The sequence below is a fragment of the Salmo salar genome, chromosome 06 (assembly GCF_965601325.2).
Source record: "Salmo salar chromosome 06, fSalSal1, whole genome shotgun sequence".
NCBI lineage: Eukaryota > Metazoa > Chordata > Actinopteri > Salmoniformes > Salmonidae > Salmo > Salmo salar.
The window spans coordinates 67,982,315-68,003,824 of record NC_138296.1 but is presented as its reverse complement, the minus strand read 5'-3'; the positions used below and the strand labels follow the sequence as shown (position 1 = coordinate 68,003,824).

Here is a 21,510-nt window from a genome sequence, read left to right as displayed (position 1 = left end):
CTGCCGGACTCGGGAAGAGCTCGGCCTGCACGAAGCCCCCCAAGTCCATGCGAGTCCTTCAAGTCTCAAACGGAATAGGCATGAGCCCAGCGTGTTGACTGGGTCCAGTATGCCATGAGACCTTAACCCGCTTTGGTGCGCTCTGCCAGCACTCGTTTGCCAAATGTTTTAAGCTGAATCATGCAAACCCTGCTGAAAAAGAACATTACTCCAATTGTAATTATTTTTAATGGTTCTAGTGTCTTATATCCAATGGGTGAATGATCACCAATGGGTGAAGTATTCAGACCCCTTGACTTTTTTCACATTTTGTTACATTAAAGCCTTATTCTAAAATAGATTAAATTAAACACCCCATAATGACAAAAGTTCTTTTTAAATATTAAAAATATTTAAAAATAAAAAACAGATACCTTATTTATAAAAGTATTCAGACCATTTGCTACGAGACTCGAAATTGAGCTCAGGTACATCCTGTTTCCATTGATTATCCTTGAGATGTTTCTACAACTTGCATGGAGTCCACCTGTGGTAAATTCAATTGATTGGACATGATTTGGAAAGGCACAAACCTGTCTATATAAGGTCCCACAGTTGACAGTGCATGTCAGAGCAAAAACTAAACCATGAGGTCGAAGGAATTGTCCGTAGAGCTCTGAGACATGATTGTGTCGAGGCACAGATCTGGGGAAGGGTACCAAAAAATGTTTGATGCATTGAAGGTCCCCAAGAACACAGTGGCCTCTATCATTCTTAAATAGAATAAGTTTGGAACCACCAAGACTCTTCCTAGAGCTGGCCGCCCGGCAAAACTGAGTAATCGGGGAGAAGGGCCTTGGTCAGGGAGGTGATCAAGAGCCCGATGGTGAATCTGACAGAGCTCCAGAGTTCCTCTGTGGAGATGAACCTTCCAGAAGGACAACCATCTCTGCAGCACTCCACCAATCAGGCCAGATGGAAGCCACTCATCAGTAAAAGGCACATGACAGCCCACTTGGAGTTTGCCAAAAGGCACCTAAACACTCTCAGACCATGAGAAACAAGATTCTCCGGTCTGATGAAACCAAGGTTGAACTCTTTGGCCTGAATGCCAAGCGTCACGTCTGGAGGAAATCTGGCACCATTCCTACGGTGAAGCATGGTGGTGGTAGCGTCATGCTGTGGGGATGTTTTGCAGGGACTGGGAGACTAGTCAGGATTGAGGGAAAGATGAACGGAGCAAAGTACAGAGAGATCCTTGATGATAACCTGCTCCAGAGCGCTCAGCCCCAGTCTGAGGTCTTAAGGTTCACCTTCCAACAGGACAGCAACCCCTTGCACACAGCCAAGGCAATGAAGGAGTGGCTTTGGGACAAGTCTCTTAATGTTCTTGAGTGGCCCAGCCAGAGTCCGGACTTGAACCCAGTCAAACATCTCTGAGGAGACCTGAAAATGGCTGTGCAGCAATGCTACCCATCCAACCTGACAGAGCTTGAGAGGATCTGCAGAGAAGAATGGGAGAAACTCCCCAAATACAGGTGTGCCAAGCAACATACCCAAGAAGACTCGAGGTTGTAATCACTGCCAAAGGTGTTTCAACAAAGTACTGAGTGAAGGGTCTGAATACTTATGTAAATGTCATATTTCCGGGGGGTTATACATTTAGCAAAAATTTCTAAAAAACAGTTTTAGCTTTTCCATTATGTGTAGATTGGTGAGGGAAAACATCAATTTAATCCATTTTAGAATAAGGCTGTAATTTGACAAAATGCTGAAAAAGTCAAGGGGTCTGAATACTTCCTGACTGCACTGTGCATGTTTATATAGATTGGTGTCTATTAATTGAGTAGCATTAAGATAACTGGTCATTTGTTCAAATCAGATTTCAACGAAAAACCATATTTCAACCAAAATAAGATTTATTTTTCATGACGTCAAAAGAACATCAAGAAAAAGACGTCTTAATCTGGTTGTGATCTGGTTATAGACGTCCCGACAAGATTTCAACCAGAAAAATACTTATTTATCAGGTCGTATGCCCACTGGGATGTATATCACAGAGAGCCGGAGAAGCTATGGTCCCAGGGGGTCAAATAACCATGAATGTTTACATGCTGCCCATGTTATCCCAAGATAATATAGGTCAAGCTATCCTCAAAAGAGATATGCATTATAGCTATGGGTATAATACAAATACAAATCTAAGTACATTATATTTTCAGTCAAATACAGTATGGTCATAATTTGACAGGTAATATAATGGTCTATTGGGGTTTTCCAGACCATTTTCCGCCCTTGTTTTATGCCCTCTGGACACGCCATGCCCCTCAGGTCATCATATACCCAGGAAATCCACTGGTTCTGTGGCCTGGCTCTTCTCTTCTCTTGTCTCTCCCTGAGGTTTCCTGCTTGGCCCGGCCTGGGTTGAGCTGACCCTGCTGCTCCCACAGTCTACCCCTCTAAGGACCAGTCCTGGAGCACAAAGATGTCAGGCTCTGACCTGAGCACTAGCTATCTCCTTCATCCAGGTTGCCTGGCACTCTCCGACTAACACCGAGGCGAGCTAGCAATAAAGCCTGCCATGCCGGGTGAGGCGAAGCGAAGCGACAGTTCTGGGGCTAATGTTTTAATATCAGCATACCATAATTAATCCCTAAGAGGTGACTTCTCCGCTCCTTGTCTCTTATCCCGACACTTCTCCACCAGCCCTGTATGCCTCCTGTAAGAAGGACAGCAGTAAGCTTGTGAGGAGATCAAATGCACAGCAAAAACAAGCATGTTACTGTCGAGTGTACAGGCTTTGAAAAGGGGTATTTGAAGTTCCAGCTCTGTGGAGTGGAGCAGCTTCCTCGATGAAAGAATTCCAGCTCTGCCTGTAATCCTTCTGATCCAGACAGTTGTAACTGCTCCCGACCCTACCAAACTACCCAACCTATTTGCATTAATCGACCTCGATTAGGGATTTGACAGAATCCTGTTTTGCTTCGTACTCACATTATTTAGCTGGATCTACGATTTCCCGTAAGTCTCTTGCCACTGTGGCCAAATAAACAGGCTGCACTACAAGGCCACAGCAAGTAGGCAGGCCTGCTGAATGGAGAGCATTGACTCTGAGGGAGCAGCTTATTACAGACCCTCAAAAGTGAGAAACAGCATTTCTTATTTCCTCTCCGAGGTGCAGAGTGTGAGTAAATGGATTCAGTCTGAGACAGGTAGTTTATTTAGACATTTCACATTTCCACACCCTCAGCCTTTTTAGCTGCATGGGCTCCATGTCGTCGGGCCCGTAGGGAAACCACACCTGGCCCCGCAAGGGGCCTCCAGGCCTGTCCAGGAGCCAAACCATCCACAGCCCAGCCGAGGGGGATGGAATTACCTGGTCTGCCATCTGCGCCTCAGAGGATGCATGTGAAATGTCCCCGCTATTGTGCCCTGATGGCACACTCTCCTCTTTCATCATCATGTGGAGAGGTGGGAAGAATGGAGGGGTGCGCTCGACCCTGCAAGGGATGCATTCACACCTGACCAATGCAGGGAGAATACACACACATACACACACACAAACCAGAGCAGCACGCAGACTACAGATACACACATATTACCATTATTCAGCATCAACGCTAATGGGGGCTCATTTCCCGGCATTAGCCGCGGTGCACATGACATCCATTGTGTGGTGTGTAAACTGAACTGTGTGGCCAACTCTCAGACAGGGGCTGGTGCCAAGTGGCTCATCATATAGCAGCCTGCACTGCTCTGTGACGATAAAAGGGTTCTTCAGCTTTCCCCATAGGTGAACCCTATGAAGAACCCTTTTTGGTTCCAGGTATAACCCTTTTGGTTCCAGGTAGAAACCTTTACACAGAGGGTACGTGTTTTTTCTAAGAGTGTAGCAACTGATCCCTAGTTTCTAGGAGGATATCTAAGGAGCAGCGCGTTGTCTCGCTCTCTCCGCTCTGCTGCTCTGATGACTCATGTCTTACAGCCTACCTACGCAGAAGAACACAGCACACATCACATGATCTCTGGTAAGCATGGCCTCTGATGTATTTAACATGCATGTCCCTATTTCAGTATACAGTGCTTTCGGAAAGTATTCAGACCCCTTGACTTTTTCCACATTTTGTCACGTTACAGCCTTATTCTAAAATGGATTCAATTAAAAATGTTCCTCATCAATCTACACACAATATCCCATAATTACAAAGTGAAAACAGGTTTAGACATTTTTGCAAATGTATTAAAATAAAAAACAGAAATACCTTATTTACATTAGTATTCAGACCCTTTGCTATGAGACTCGAAATTGAGCTCAGGTGCATCCTGTTTCCATTCATCATCCTTGATGTAACGGTCGTCGAAAGGAGTGGACCAAAGTGCAGCGTGGTAAGTGTTCATAATTTATTATATATAATGAAACACTTAAACAAAGAAACAAAACGAAAGCAAACAGTTCCGTCAGGCAACAGACAACTAAACGGAAAACAACTACCCCCCCCCCCCCCCCAAAGGTGCAGACTCCCGGCCGCAAACCTGAACCTATAGGGGAGGGTCCGGGTGGGCATCTACCCATGGTGGCGGCTCCGGTTCGGGGCTCTTGTCCGTGGATCGTCGTCGGAGGAACCGGACCGGAGGCTTTGGACTGCAGACCGCCGCTGGAGACTCTGGACTGCAGACCTCCGCTGGAGACTCTGGACTGCAGACCGCCGCTGGAGACTCTGGACTGCGGACCGTCGCTGGAGGTTCCGGACTGCGGAACGTCGCTGGAGGTTCCGGTCTGGGGAACGTCGCTGGAGGTTCCGGTCTGGGGAACGTCGCTGGAGGTTCCGGACTGGGGAACGTCGCTGGAGGTTCCGGACTGGGGAACGTCGCTGGAGGTTCCGGACTGGGGACCGTCGCTGGAGGTTCCGGACTGGGGACCGTCTCAGGTGGTTCCGGACTGTGGACCGTCTCAGGTGGTTCCGGACTGTGGACCGTCTCAGGTGGTTCCGGACTGTGGACCGTCTCAGGAGGTTCCGGACTGTGGACCGTCTCAGGAGGTTCCGGACTGTAGACCGTCTCAGGAGGTTCCGTGCCATGGATCATCACTGGAGGCTTCTTGCCATGGATTATCACTGGAGGCTCCGGGCCATGGATTATCACTGGAGGCTTCGTGCCATGGATCATCCCTACAGGCTCCGGGCCATGGATCATCACTGGAGGCTTCGTGCCATGGATCATCACTACAGGCTCCGGGCCATGGATCATCACTGGAGGCTTCGTGCCATGGATCATCACTGGAGGCTTCGGACCATAGATCATCACTGGAGGCTTCTTACGTGGAGCTGGAACCGGTCTCACCGGACTGGGGAGACGCACAGGAGACTGGGTGCGCAGAGCAGGCACAGGGTATACTGGAACGTGGAGGCGCACTGGAGGTCTGGAGCTTAGGGCTGGCACAACCCGTCCTGGCTGTATGCTTACTTTAGCCCGGCAAGTGCGGGGCGCGGGCACAGGATGAACTGGGCAGTGCAGGCGCACTGGCGACACAGTGCGTAGAACTGGCACAGGATATACTGGGCCGTGGAGGCGCACTGGAGGTCTGGAGCTTATGGCTGGCACAACCCGTCCTGGCTGGATCCTTACTTTAGCCCGGCAAGTGCGGGGCGCGGGCACAGGATGAACTGGGCTGTGCAGGCACACTGGCGACACAGTGCGTAGAGCTGGCACAGGATATCCTGGACCGAGGAGACGCACCGGAGACCAGGAACGCTGAGCCGGCACAATCCTTCCTGGCTGAACGCTCAGTTTAGCCCGGCAAATGCGTGGCGCAGGCACAGAGCGCACCGGGCTATGAATGCGCACCGGAGATATAGTGCGCATCACCACATAACATGGTGACTGACTGTTCACCTGCTCCCCACGGTAAGCACGAGGAGTTGGCTCAGGTCTCCACCCTGACTCTGCCAATCTTCCCATGTGCCCCCCCCCCCCCCCACACACTTTTGGGGGGGGGATGCCTCTCGGGCTTCTGACGTTGGGCTAGCTCCTCGTAATGTCGCCGTTCCGCTTGCACCGTCTCCACCTGCTTCCATGGCAGGGTCTTGTCCCCTGCCATTACCTCCTCCCAGGTCCAGGACATCCTCCACTCTCTCTTCTCCCTAGCCCAGGATCCCTGCTCCTCCTGCTTGGTCCGTTTTTGGTGGGTAATTCTGTAACGTTCACTGTCCTCAAACTCCCTGTCATAGATCAGCCAAGGCGCAGCGTGCCGGTAATTCCACATACTTTATTAGTGAAACCGAACAAAACAAGAAACAGGTAAAACAGAAACGAACGTGACGCAACTGAGGCGCACACAAAACCCTCACAGAAAGAATATAATTACCCACAAAACCAGGAGGGAAAAAGGCTGCCTAAGTTTATTCCTAATCAGAGACAACGATAGACAGCTGCCTCTGATTTGAAACCATACCTGGCCAAAACATAGAAATATAATGACATAGAATGCCCACCCCACACCCTGACCTAACAAAATAGAGAAATAAACCGTCTCTCTCAGGTCAGGGCGTGACACTTGAGATGTTTCTACAACTTGCATGGAGTCCACCTGTGGTAAATTCAATTGATTGGACATGATTTGGAAAGGCACAAACCTGTCTATATAAGGTCCCACAGTTGACAGTGCATGTCAGAGCAAACACCAAACCATGAGGTCGAAGGAATTGTCTGTAGAGCTTCAAGACAGCATTGTGTCGAGGCACAGATCTGGGGAAGGGTACCAAAAAATGTCTGCTGCATTGTAGGTCCCCAAAAACACAGTGGTCTCCATCATTCTTAAATGGAAGAAGTTTGGAACCACCAAGACTCTTCCTAGAGCTGACCACCTGGCCAAACTGAGCAATCGGGGGAGAAGAGCCTTTGTCAGGGAGGTGCCCATTAACCCGATGGTAAATCTGACAGAGCTCTAGAGTTCTTCTGTGGAGATGGGAGAACCTTCCAGAAGGACAACCATCTCTGCAGCACTCCACCAATCAGGCCTTTATTGTAGAGTGTCCAGACAGAAGCCACTCCTCAGTAAAAGGCACATGACTACCCGCTTGGAATTTGCCAAAAGGCACCTAAAGACTCTCAGACCATGAGAAACAAGATTTTCTGGTCTGATGAAATCAAAGATGAATGGCAAAGATGAACGGAGCAAAGTACAGAGAGATCCTTGATGAAAATCTGCTCCAGAGCACTCAGGTCCTCAGACTGAGGTGAAGGTTCACCTTCCAACAGGACAACAACCCTAAGCACACAGCCAAGGCAACGCAGGAGTGGCTTTGGGACAAGTCTCTGAATGTCCTTGAGTGGCCCAGCCAGAACCCTATCAAACATCTCTGGAGAGACCTGAAAATAGCTGTGCAGCAACGCTCCCCATCCAACCTGACAGAGCTTGAGAAGATCTGCAGAGAAGAATGGAAGAAAATCCTCAAGTACAGGTGTGCCAAGCTTGTAGCGTCATACCCAAGAAGACTCAAGGCTTCAACAAAGTACTGAGTAAAGGGTCTGAATACTTATGTACATTTATATATATATTTTATATTTTATATTTCAGCAAAAATATCTAAAAACCTGTTTTTTGCTTTGCTTCGTTATGGGGTAGTGTGTGTAGATTGATGAGGGGGGAAAATGATTTAATCCATTATAGAATAAGGCTGTAACGTAACAACATGTGGAAACAGTCAAGAGGTCTGAATACTTTCCGAAGGCACTGTAGGTCATGGTAAAAAATAGATATCATGATGATGACATGACATGCAACGTTCTTCCTTATTGCACAGTTTACTAAGCCAAAGTTAGTACAAATGAAATGATTTCCCTCTCTTTTGGCTTGAAGCCTGGAAACTGGAAACTAGCAACCAGTACCTTTCCCCTATAATTCAAATATTTTCTCAGTAGTTTATAAATTCACATCCCTGTATGAACCCCTCAGCACCTGCTGCCTAGGCATCCTGGCCCCTCACCACCACCACCTCACTATATAAAACTAAAACATCACCTCTCCCTGCTAACAGGAAAAGAGGCAGCAGCAAAGACCCAATTTAAATATTTTCCGAGTAATTATCAGATGGCCATCACAGACACAAGGGCATATAAAAGTAAGACAAACATGCAGTGTTTCCTTTTTCTCCCAGGGCTCAGCCCTCTGGTCCTGCTACTCGCTGCCCGTTGCCTCCAAGGCCACGGCATGACACCCGGCCAGATAGACTTGGCATTTGCAAAGCAAATGGGCCGTGCTGCATCCAAGACAATGTGTGTCGGTGTCCCTATTAGGCTTATGCAAAGGCCCTCCCAGAGGACAGTGCAGTCCAGGATAGGCCACAGGCAGCGGTATACAGCAGGAAAGAATGCCGACAGTGTCCACTAACTCAGACGGAAGGCTAGCTAGGGGACTTTTCCTTTCCATCAGCCTTGCTGTTTCACCTGCGAGGTGTGAGACAACCCTAGATTTGGCTGACCTACATATAGAATAAAGACTAGCATGTGTCTAGCGAGGTAGGAGAAATACAGACACTTGTTTATTAGGTCTGGATTTGTTGAGTTTCTGTTCTATGTCTCATATACAGGTAACTGCTAAAATAATGGAAACATTTGAGTAAATGAGGGATACAAAGTATATTGAAATCAGGTGCTTCAACACAGGTGTGGTTCCTGAGTTAATTAAGCAATTAACATCCCATCATGCTTAGGGTTATGTATAGAAATGCTGGGCAAGCCATTATTTTGGCCATTATTATGACTACCATACTATGTCCCCATAGGATGACAATTCCCTGATCCACAGGGCACGAATAGTCAATGAATGGTTTGATGAGCATGAAAACGATGTAAACCATATGCCATGACCTTCTCAGTCACCAGATCTCAACCCAATTGAACACTTATGTGAGATTTTGGAGCGGTGCTCCAAATGATGGAATTTCACGTGGAAGAATGGGAGTGCCGCCCTAGGCTGTTGTGCATTCTGTGTACTGCATGCGTTCAATATTTTCAACTCGTGCATTGTTTTACCATGCAGTAGTACAAACAGAAGTACTGTACAGTCACAGACTCGAACTAGCTAGCTTTTAGCTAGTTGAAAAGCGAAGCATACAGTGGGGGGAAAAAGTATTTGATCCCCTGCTGATTTTGTACGTTTGCCCACTTACAAAGAAATGATCAGTCTATAATTTTAATAGTAAGTTTATTTGAACAGTGAGAGACAGAATAACAACAAAAAAATCCAGAAAAACGCATGTCAAAGATGTTATAAAATGATTTGCATTTTAATGAGGGAAATAAGTATTTGACCCCTCTGCAAAACATGACTTAGTACTTGGTGGCAAAACTCTTGTTGGCAATCACAGAGGTCAGACGTTTCTTGTAGTTGGCCACCAGGTTTGCACACATCTCAGGAGGGATTTTGTCCCACTCCTCTTTCCAGATCTTCTCCAAGTCATTAAGGTTTCAAGGCTGACGTTTGGCAACTCGAACCTTCAGCTCCCTCCACAGATTTTCTATGGGATTAAGGTCTGGAGACAAGCTAGGCCACTCCAGGACCTTAATGTGCTTCTTCTTGAGCCTTTGTTGCCTTGGCCTTGACCTTTTGTTGCCTTGGCCGTGTGTTTTGGGTCATTGTCATGCTGGAATACCCATCCACGACCCATTTTCAATGCCCTGGCTGAGGGAAGGAGGTTCTCACCCAAGATTTGACGGTACATGGCCCCATCCATCGTCCCTTTGATGCGGTGAAGTTGTCCTGTCCCCTTAGCAGAAAAACACCCCCAAAGCATAATGTTTCCACCTCCATGTTTGACGGTGGAGATGGTGTTCTTGGGGTCATAGGCAGCATTCCTCCTCCTCCAAACACGGCGAGTTGAGTTGATGTCAAAGAGCTCCATTTTAGTCTCATCTGACCACAACACTTTCACCAGTTGTCCTCTTAGTCATTCAGATGTTCATTGGAAAACTTCAGACGGGCATGTATATGTATTCTTGAGCAGGGGGACCTTGCGGGCGCTGCAGGATTTCAGTCCTTCACGGCGTAGTGTGTTATTAATTGTTTTTTTTGTGACTATGGTCCCAGCTGCCTTGAGATCATTGACAAGATCCTCACGTGTAATTCTGGGCTGATTCCTCACCGTTCTCATGATCATTGCAACTCCACGAGGTGAGATCTTGCATGGAGCCCCAGGCCGAGGGATATTGTCAGTTATTTTGTGTTTCTTCCATTTGTGAATAATCGCACCAAATGTTGTCACCTTCTCACCAAGCTGCTTGGTGATGGTATTGTAGCCCACTCCAGCCTTGTGTAGGTCTACAATCTTGTCCCTGACATCCTTGGAGAGCTCTTTGGTCTTGGCCATGGTGGAGAGTTTGGAATCTGATTGATTGCTTCTGTGGACAGGTGTCTTTTTACAAAATCAGCATGGGATCAAATACTTTTTTCCCCCACTGTATGTGTCAATTACGGAAAATGCGAGAAATATGGAATAACCCATCGGCAACCACCCGACTATATCTACACCCGACCCTAATCCGCAAATATAGAAAATGCACTGTAGGCTACAGTCAGAGACGGCTGAATGATTTTTTGACAGGGGGTGCAGGATTGTTTTGATTTACAGTGCATTTGGAAAGTATTCAGATAACTTGACTTTTTCTACATTTTGTTATGTTACAGCCTTATTATTTTTTCCTCATTTCTTTCACTGCACAGCTATTTTCAGGTCTCTCCAGAGATGTTCAAGTCCAGGCTCTGGCTGGGCCGCTCAAGGACATTCAGAGACTTGTCCCGAAGCCATTCCTGCATTGTCTTGGCTGTGTGCTTTGGGTTGTTGTCCTGTTGGAAGGTGAACCTTTGCCCCAGTCAGAGGTCCTGAGCCCATGGAGCAGGTTTTCATTAAAGATCTCGCTGTACTTTGCTCCGTTCATCTTTCCCTCGATCCTGACTAGTGTCCCAGTCCCCGACGCTTGGCCTTCAGGACAAATAGTTCAATCTTGGTTTCATCAGACCAGAAAATCTTGTTTCTCATGGTCTGAGAGTCTTTTAGGTGCCTTTTGGCAAACTCAAAGCGGGCTGTCATGTGCCTTTCACTGAGGAGTGGCCACTCTACCGTAAAGGCCTGATTGGTGGAGTGCTGCAGAGATGGTTGTCCTTCTGGAAGGTTCTCCCATCTCCACAGCGGAATTCTGGAGCTCTGTCAGAGTGACCATCAGGTTCTTGGTCACCTCCCTGACCAAGGCCCTTCTCCCTCGATTACTCAGTTTGGCTGGGCGGCCAGCTATAGGAAGAGTCTCGGAAGAGTCTTCAAACTTCTTCTATTTAAGAATGATGGAGACCACTATGTTCTTGGGGACCCTCAATGCTGCACACATTTTTTGGTACCCTGGCCCAGATCTGTGCCTCAACACAATCCTGTCTCGGAGCTCTACGGATAATTCCTTTGACCTCATGGCTTGGTTTTTGCTCTGACATGCACTGTCAACTGTGGGTCCTTATATATACAGGTGTGCCTTTCCAAATTATGTCCAATCAATTGAAATTACCACAGATGGACTCCAATCAAGTTGTAGAAACATCTCAAGGATGATCAATGTAAACAGGATGCACCTGAGCTCAATTTCGAGTCTCATAGCAAAGGGTCTGAATACTTCTGTAAATATGGTATTTCTGTTTTTTATTTTTAATACATTTGCAAACATTTCTAAAAACCTATTTTTGCTTAGTCATTATGGGGTATTGTGTGTAGATTGATGAGGAAAAATTATTATGTAATCTATTTTTACAAGGCTGTAACATAACAACATTTGGAAAAAGGGAATGGGTCTGAATACTTTCCGAATGCACTGTAGATAGCATATGTTTCTGCTTATAATTTCCAACATTTTGGTAGGCTATTTGTTAGTCAACTTATCTATACTGTAATTAGATACATGCAGCTTCTCTTCTGTCATATGTTGTCCTAGAAACTAAACAAACCTTTGCTCACCAGAATGTCATAAATCGATAGAATGAATGCTTCAATTTAGTCGACGTCGGTAAAGTTCTCTGTCAACTCTTCTTTCACAAAAAAAAATGCAATAACTAAACAAAAAAGCTGGAAAGATTCTGTGCAAAATTTCCAAATGACATGTTTGACCAGTTGTCTATGGTGCATGTACTATGTACGTACCTGAGCTGAGCCATACAGGAGACTAGGCATCTACTGTACCACCCCACTACCAGATTAGAGGAGGCAATGTAGCCTGTTTTTTTGTCTCCCCACTTTGGTTTTGAAATGACCATCACCCACTAATTAACTATTCATTTTTGCAGATTAAGTGTTTGAGTTAGTAATGTACAGGGTATAGTGCTGCCCTCACTTTTTTTTCAATTTGAGAATACACGGAGCTGGTAAAACTATTTCTGGAAAATGAATTATACATTTTATTTAATTACCACTAAAACTCCATGAAAAACGATAGAATGACAAACCAAATAAATATGTATAGTAGCCTAGAGGTGAATGGTGGTTTCTCCCGTCTTCTCTCTGGCGGTGGGGAGAATGATGAAAAACTGTAGGCTATGTGTGTGCACTGCGGAGGCCCGTCGGCTTGACCACTTTGGCCAATCAGAATGTTGAAAAAAAAATACAAATTCACTGTGTGTCTGCCTTGATGTTCACAAAACTCCACGGACCCCTCTTGCGCAGTGGAACCCAGAACAATATGCGACCACTTGGTTACAGTGGTACCATTCTGCCGAGGACACCCAAACCAGAGTGGCCACTGTAAAGCCCAAGAGCCTGACCCTGTTTGGAAGTTGCTGTAGCCCTGCTTTGGATCTTTAACCTATATTGACTATTGGTTGAGATGCAGGGCCTGTTCTAGCTTAGTATGTCAGTGGGAATGTGAATTGTAAATTGGGCCAAGTTGAAGGTAACAATGCATTAAGCTTCTAGTTTATTGAGATGCATGAATACGCCACACCAAAATATAGATTTTTATGGCTGTTTTATAATGAATTTCCTGTAATTCTACATAGTAATGGTTCATGTTCTACTTGGTCTATTGATTTGATAGCATGTTTAATCTATGCAAATAAATTCTATGAAGTGATAGTTCACCTCTGTTTTATTCTGTAATAGGGTATATTGTAACCATGGGTTTAAGCTAATCAAAGTTTATTTATGATGCAGTGTGTAAGATACACAATACAATTAAAATGCCTACACGCAATAAAGCTCTCCTCGCAAACAGTGTAAGGATATTAAGCTATATGTATTTGTATTTACATTAGGCTATAGCCTACAAATAGCTATACCACAGTCACAGGCCTATTAGGCTATAGGCCTACTGCAAAGTATTGTTGTTCCTGAACTGGCCAAATGGCAGCGCTATCCTTCAGCACCACAAGTTGGTTCAACTTCTTTAACATCATTATGCAATCCTGGCGCTGTCCTTTCAGCACCACGATGGGCGCTCCAATCGCTTAAAATAACACTCATCAAGATCTGTTGCCTACGCCTAATAGTCCTCCTCATCGCTTAATAATAATGATAATAATAATAATAATTATTATTATTATTACTATCATTATTACAGAATCTCATCACTTCTCACAATGGTGCTCGTTTAGTAAAGTTAGATCAAAGCTGAATCAACGTCTCGCAAGATCACATAACGATTAATTAGAATTTAATATAACAGAACCGAATAGCATTGCAGGCCTATAACACTACTGTTCCACCAAAACACCTCATTTCTAATGACATTTCAGGATGGTTAGCTGAAGCAGAATAGTCAGACAAAAAAATATAATGCGCCAAAACTGTGCCACTAGACAGGACATATGGTTTGATTGAAACAAAATACGAGAAAGGCTAATAGATGGTTAACACCGTCTGCTCTAATTTGCTCATGAAACAGTAATTCAAGAAGATCTAAATGCATATTCCCATGAAACTAAATTGAGATCAATCAAATGATTAACATGGAGATGCAGTTTGGAAGTTTCACTTGTAAAACGTGAAGAATTATCATTTACGATGGACCGTGATGATGGCCTATTTTGAAATGAGGTAGCCTATGCCTAACTTCCTGTTTGAGGGTATTACAAATAGAACATTTTCTTGAGACAATATGTGTGCGCACATGCAGACTGCTATCGAAGGAGCATATGCAATTTCTATAATGATAGGCTATTAAATTGGCTACATCTGTCGGTTCAAACTTTGAGGAAATGATGACATCATAAAAATAAAACAAAATGCTCTTCCTCACCTAAAACATAGCACTACACCACTGGTAATATATCAATAATTATCGTTTACAAATTAGCTATGACATAGTCAGGCACAACTTTGGATTTCACCCCCATCTCAATGGGTTTGACCGTTTAGAAGTATTTACAGAGATGTTCTCCTCTTTCAATTACAGTGCGCCTCGCAAAAGTGATTGCTCGTTATGAAATGATTGACTTTACCGTGTATATCTAAAAATGAACATATACAACGATTGTTTAAAGCAAAACTACCAAAACTATTGCTGAACCTGAACAATCAAAATAACAGCTATTGTAAGCTGAATAATGCTTCAAAAGGCAATGAGAATGGAAGCATCTGTTTTGTTGTGGATCTGTGGTTTCAAGCATCTAGACAGTCAGAGTTAGAAACGCAGTTATTAAAATGTAGAACATTCAGTGTCTTTTGCTCCTTTCTCCTTGAATTAACTTTCAGATGTTGTGCTATATCCTAGTCCCAGATCTGTTTGTGCTATACTCCAATGGTCGTTGAGTTGGCGATATACCACAAACAGATCTGGGAGCAGACTCCAATGCCCTAGGCCTCGCGTTGTGTTGTGACGACTACTTACCACTCCAACAGGGAAGGCCAGCACGGCCATCATCCAGTCCCTCAGGCCAATGAGCTTCCTAAGCTGCCTCTCCTGCTCCTGGCTCTCACTGCCCTTGGTCAGCAGGCTGGACAGGTCTGTCAGCACACACACGCCAAAGAACACTGCCTGGATAACCTAGAACAGGGGAGGAGAAGACACATGTAGATCACATCATGTGTACTTCAAGACAGATCACCCACACAGAGAGAGTACAATAGTTAGTGCTTTTTTAAAAGTATAGCTGCTCCAGGAGTTGTCACAGAAAAACATTTTCTGCACATTTTAAAGGGATTCACCGGTACTTTAGTATACTTTTTAGCCAGTAATTCTGAAAGTAGCGCCCACGAGCCAAAAGTAGTTTTCGAAAATTATAGATATGTGCACCACGCCATTGCTCTCCCTCTACTGTGTGTGCATCTTGCTAGCTGTGCCTCAAATGGCAAGGGGCTGAAGCTCATTGGCTAGAAATAATTGCTAGAGGCTGGCCCACGTGGAGGGAAACAGTTGCTTTAAAACTAAGGATTTTGTGGCTAATTGTCATGTAGGTTTGAATGAGTCGGGAGACAGACGCAGGAATGCGTACCTTTAAAAAAAAATTAAGCCCAAATTACGGCGTGCCGTATAAAGGCACGGGGACGAAGAGCAAACAAACACATAACAAAACACAGGGTAGAAACTGCAAACAAAAGAGCGAGGAGTACCTCGAATAAATAACACACGTGCACAATAATTAACACACGGGACGAGACCCGTAATCTGCGCAATCCACAAAGGCACGAAAGCCAAAACACACAGCATAGGTACTCACACACACCAACGGACATTGCAACAATAATGGACAGCACCATGGTGAACAAAAGGCATATATATACAAATACAATCAGTGGGAATAGGGGCCAGGTGTGCGCAATTAAAGTTCCGGAGGGATCCGTGACACTAATTGAGGTAAAACGGCAATTCTGCTCATAAATTATGCATGTATGAAATACACATTGACGCATTCCATCCAAAGCAGAAGGTTTAAAAAATACTTACAAGTCGCCAAAGTACCAAACGCATGTCTTTAAAGCTGCAATATGTAACTTTTTGGGCAATCTGACCAAATTCACATAGAAATGTCAGCTATAGATTTGTCATTCTCATTGAAAGCAAGTCTAAGAAGTGGTAGATCTGTTCAATGTGCTCTATTTCTATGCTTCCCGTTCTTAAGTTTTGTTTTTGAGTCTTTTACATTTGGTTTTGTACACCAGCTTCAAACAGCTGAAAAGAAATACTATATTTTTGGTGTAATGAAAATATATTTCACAGCTGTTTAGATGGTACAATGATTCTCTACACGATCCATTGCTTGTTTTGTCACATAAACTGAAATTAGGCAAACTATTCGAATTTTAGCAACCAGGAAATGGTTGATAATTTTGGGTCACAAAATCAGTAGTTCCTCATCTCTCAAGAGCACAGTAGCTTCAAATATTTATATCACATTATATTCATGAAAAACATAGTAATCCTTAAAAAGATATCTACAAAACAGTGAGCTCCAAAAGAGTTGGGAAAGTGACAATTTCTTTTGCCTCTGTACTCCAGCACTTTGAATTTGAAATTATACAATGACTTTGAGGTTAAAGTGCAGACTGTCATCTTTAATTTGAGGGTATTTTCATCCATATTGGGTGAACTGTATATAAATTACAGCACTTTTTGCACATAGTCCCCACATTTTAGAGGAACAAAAGTATTGGGACAAATGAACTTATGTGTATTAAAGTAGTAGAAAATTAAGTATTTGGTCACATATTCATAGCATGCAATGACTACATAAAGCTTGTGACTCTACAAACTTGTTGGATGCATTTGCTGTTTGTTTTAGTTGTGTTTCAGATTATGTTGTGCCCAATAGAAGTGAATGGTAAATAATGTTTTGTGTCATTTTGGAGTTACTTTTATTGTAAATAAGAATATAATATGTTTCTAAACACTTCCACATTCATGTAGATGCGACCATGATTATAGATCACCCTGAATGAATGAATTGTGAATAATGATGAGCGAGAAAGTTACAGACGCACAAATATCATACCCCAAGACATGCTAACCCCTCACCATTACAATAACAGGGCAGGTTAGGAGTTTTGGGAGGGGGTATGATATATGTGCATCTGTCTTCATTGCATGCTATGAATATGGGAGCAAATACTTAACTTTTTACTACTTTAATACACATATAAGTGAATTTTTCCCAATTATTTTGGTCCCCTAAAATGGGGGACTATACACAAAAGGTGAATTTCCTAACAGTTCACCCGATATGGATGAAAATACCCTCAAAGGAAAGCTGACAGTCTGCACTTTAACCTCATAGTCATTGTATCATTTCATATCCAAAGTGCTGAAGTATAGAGCCAAAACAACAACAAATGTGTCACTTTCCCAATACTTTTGGAGCTCAATGTACAGAATGTATATCACAAAGGAGTTCAATTGAGGTGTCCTCTAAAATAAGATGAATATTCATGTAAAATATAGAGATAGATACATTCATAGAGGGTATTTTGTATTTAAATAAGCATTATATAACAACTGAACAATTGCATAAACCCCATCCTGTCAATGTCTATCCCCTTAAGCTAGCATATGTCATTTTGTGTGAGTCTAAGAGCAGTCTGTACCAGTGGTGGAGATTATTAATGCATTAAATTAAGAGCAAGAGAACATAACAGGGTGTCTTTATCTCCACAGCAAAAATCCAACAGACTGGAAAGTGTGACTTTAATTCTCATTAATTCACTGTTTAATTTAGGATTCCAGGAACCCACATCTTTTTGGTCAGAAAATTGCCTCGCAAAACTTGGTTTGAGGACAGGGTAGTGCCCAGCAACGGCATTAGTATGACACCTAGCTAACACGCAAGACAGGTATTTAATTTGTCAGGAGTTCTTAGTTGTTTTTATATCTTCTACTTCGTTTTTTTGCCTCCGTAACAGCATGTTAGCCTGAGGCTATGCTAAAAACGAATGCCTTCCAGGTCTCTTTCACTAAGATCAAATGCAACGGGTTTGAAAAACAGAGCTCTCACAGGGAATGAATGCCAATTGCTAAGCATAAAACCCTTTACCATTTCTACAGGCTCTTTCCCCTGCCCTGTATCGCAGGCACTTAGAAGCAACCACAGTAATTCCTGGACTGGAGCTCAAGTCATAAAGTGTTGCTCCACACAACTCAAATGTATACAGCTGGGCCAGAGGGAATCTGGGAAGGAGAAAATGGAAGCTGCACGAACCAGTTTAGCTTCACAACAGCTATAGGAGTTATGACGCACATACAATACAATAATTACAAGCCTGAACATATCCAGTGTGTACTAACTATATTACATTAGAGAAGCGCATTAAGGAAACATCAGTTAGCCATTTATAGAATAATGTGAAGTAATGTAATCTATATAGGAACCTAATTACCTCCACAGTTAGCAGAGGCTGACAGGAGAGTACAGTAGTGCATCATTCCTTAGTTAACGTAGACATTAGGTACTGTCCTACACTCCCCCTATCCCTCTTTACACGTGCTGTGTAGCGTGCTGGCCAGAGGCAGAGAGGGAGAACTGGACTGGATGCTCCAGGGACGGGGGACACACTTCATATGTACTAAAGAGCCAGACAGAATATCTCTGTGTCCACACCTGCCCCACTCTAAGCATCACCTGACACTCAGGCAGGGGGGTTCTGCACTCTCACCGCAGTCATCGGATGCTACTTATGTGCGTGATACTACTTGTGTGTGTGCATGTGTGTGTGTGATACTACTTGTGTGTGACACATAACATAGAGTAGATGATACTTGCTCTGTACGGTTACTTACTTGGCTTAAAACTGATAAGTTGAACTAACAACTTGGAAGTGACAGAACAATTTAAACCAAAGGTATGGCCCAAAACAGACGTTCGGTTTCACAATCTGTCTGCTAGGCGCCTCACTTTTTATCCGAAGAAGCGAGACTTTTCAGATCATTTGATTCCTCCAAACGCAGGGGTTCGAGGTTTCGTTCTGTCTACTGATTGATGTGGACAAAGGCCAGCTGTCACTGGTGGAATAACCCCACATGATAGCCCTGTATTCTCCTCCTAATGTATCCCCCTGATGGAAACCCAAATCTGAACCAAACACTCAATAATGGATGACTGAGTCGCAATGAAAACCTATCTACAGGTTCAAATCACAGCAAGGCAAGTGAAGTGTTACAGAATTAGTGTTGACAGATCCATGGATGACAGGCCTACAGCTTGTTTCTAGAGTTTCCCATTCCCCCTTGGAAAGGCCTGGTTCGTTGCACGACAACCTGCGAGCGAGTGGCATGTCTTATTGTGGATAGAGATTGTGCTGTGATAACATGTTTTTGTTGTCTGTTCCAATAATAACTTCTCCATATAGCAACCACTCTAACTGGTAAGATGACTCAATCATGATGAACATTTAGAATAAGAAATGCTTAAAGCAATTGTAATCCTTACCAATAACCAAACCAGTTATTCAAAAGGCCTGTACATACTGTAGCTGTTTCATGTCAAACTGAATATATTTCCACCTCTGAGTCACTTCATGTTAGCTTACTTTCGTCATGGCAATTTTGTATGAGCTAAAACAGAGCATATACCTCTGTCTAAGTATTCCTGAGAAGAAAAAAAAAACATATTGATGCCAGAATGAGATGATCCATTATAATGGGAAGAGACATTGTACAATTTAATTACAATAAATAGGAAGCAAAATAGAGGAGCCAATTGAAGGACTATTCCTGGAATTTGCATATTGACTTCATATTGTCATTTTTCTTATTACTGCAGGATCATGATTAAAGATGGAATATTGAATGCACGACAGTCTCTCTCACACACACACACACACACACACACACTCTCACACACACACACTCTCTCTCTTGCTCTCACACACACACACTCTCTCTCACAAACACATACTCTCTCACACACGCACGCACACACTTTGTTGTGTCAGGATTTATGATAGGCAAATAAATAGCTGTTGTAATGCACAATAACAAAACATTTTATTGCTGTTATTGCATTTAACACTATTGCCATAGAAATAGTAGTACAATAGTTCAGCAGTGGGCTTCTAATGTGGAAAACATGAGTCATTGGTAAAACAATTGACAGGCCCTATAAAAGTGTGTGTGTGTGTGTGTGTGTGTGTGTGTGTGTGTGTGTGTGTGTGTGTGTGTGTGTGTGTATGTGTGTGCGTGCGTGCGTGCGCAGTAGTAGTAAGCTGAAAATTACAATTAATTTCAGAAAACAAAAGACAAGCAAGACAGAAAGAGAGATAAAGAAAACATCCTGGGTGTTTCCATACAACATGTTTTACTACCCAAACCACATTATGTTAAAATGACGGCTGTGTGATAATGTAACAGGGGAATAATTTGAGCTCGGGACCTTGTTATCTTAATAACATCATCTCGGTTACCCACGGGGCACGGCTGGCTGCTTAATTGTGATTCATGATATGATTACAATGTTGCAACAGAAGGCAAACCGCTTGCGCGCATCAGCAGCAGCCGAGAAGAGAGGGGCACTTTTTAGTGGGTGTGAGCTTTTTATGTCTAACACGTGCCCAAAAATGTGAGGAATCCGTATTAACGCTGGAAAAAAATAAAACATATTGTAGCGGACATCATAATATGACATATTAGGCCCGTTTCGCAACCGAGGGTGGGCGGTATCAACAACTGGAGGTAGGTAGGTCACTGACCGTCTGTAGCATACCATACTATGACGTGCTACCATTTCTGACCAGGCGCCGTTCTAGAGAACAATATTACACTTACCAGGTCTATGAATGTTAAAAACTTCCAGCTACCGCCGTATGTTTGATGCGCGGGCATATCAATGGCTTTATAATTGCAGAGGATGGAGAAATAGGACAGGAGGATGGCTACCCTTAGCACCTGAGATGGGATGAGCGCCATGTTTTTTTCCCCTGTTTCCTTGTCTCGTCTCCTGCTTTATCCTCCTGACAGAGCGACGCTGCTATGGGTCTCGCACATAGCATGGGGGTCGTTGCCTCGGAGAAGGGATGCAGACAGAGAGGAGGGTGCGTACGAGTTGTGCGCGCAGAGCGTGAGGGAAGGGAGGAGGGGTGTTGCCATAGAAACAGAGAACTCAGCCTCTCGTAGATGAGGAGAGGCCAGACCACCGCGTGATGCTCTGCATGCATAAAGAGGCTCCTTCAATGATGTCTTCATAGTCTAGTGAATGGTGTAGGCTAGCTAAGATGTGTACAATAATATTATAAGCAGAAATGTATTTTTTATTTTTGGGGCTAGTTTTAAGCAATAGGAGGCCTACCAGAGTGTGGCAACACAAAATCACCATTTGTGACCTGACACCAGACTTCTTGAATAAGAAACAATATATTTCTTCTGACATAAATTCTGTTTCAGAACAGAGACGGTTACAGGTTTATGTTTGTAGTTCCAGCGGAGACATTCTAATACATTATACTTGTCTTTGGCAGAGAGTTTACTATCACTAGAAGCATTTTACTACTTTACTGTGATCTCTAGGACACAACACAATTCTCCTTCCGTGGCCTCCAACTGCTCTTAAATGCAAGTAAAACTAAATGCATGCTCTTCAAC

General features: G+C 43.8%; 1 protein-coding gene across 2 annotated transcripts in view; it reads right to left on the bottom strand.

Annotated features, from left to right (window-relative positions):
* The window catches only part of LOC106607822 (androgen-induced gene 1 protein), a 52,196-nt gene extending 31,228 nt beyond the window's left edge, over nucleotides 1–20,968 (bottom strand). For both annotated transcript variants that reach the window (XM_014205216.3, XM_045720830.2), the window contains exons 1-2: nucleotides 20,698–20,968; nucleotides 14,836–14,991 (exon numbers count right to left, since the gene is read on the bottom strand). In XM_014205216.3, coding sequence (XP_014060691.1) covers nucleotides 14,836–14,991; nucleotides 20,698–20,838 — 297 coding nt within the window. In that variant the 5' untranslated portion in view covers nucleotides 20,839–20,968. The remainder of the gene's footprint in view (nucleotides 1–14,835; nucleotides 14,992–20,697) is intronic.
* Nucleotides 20,969–21,510: the final 542 nt, after the last annotated feature.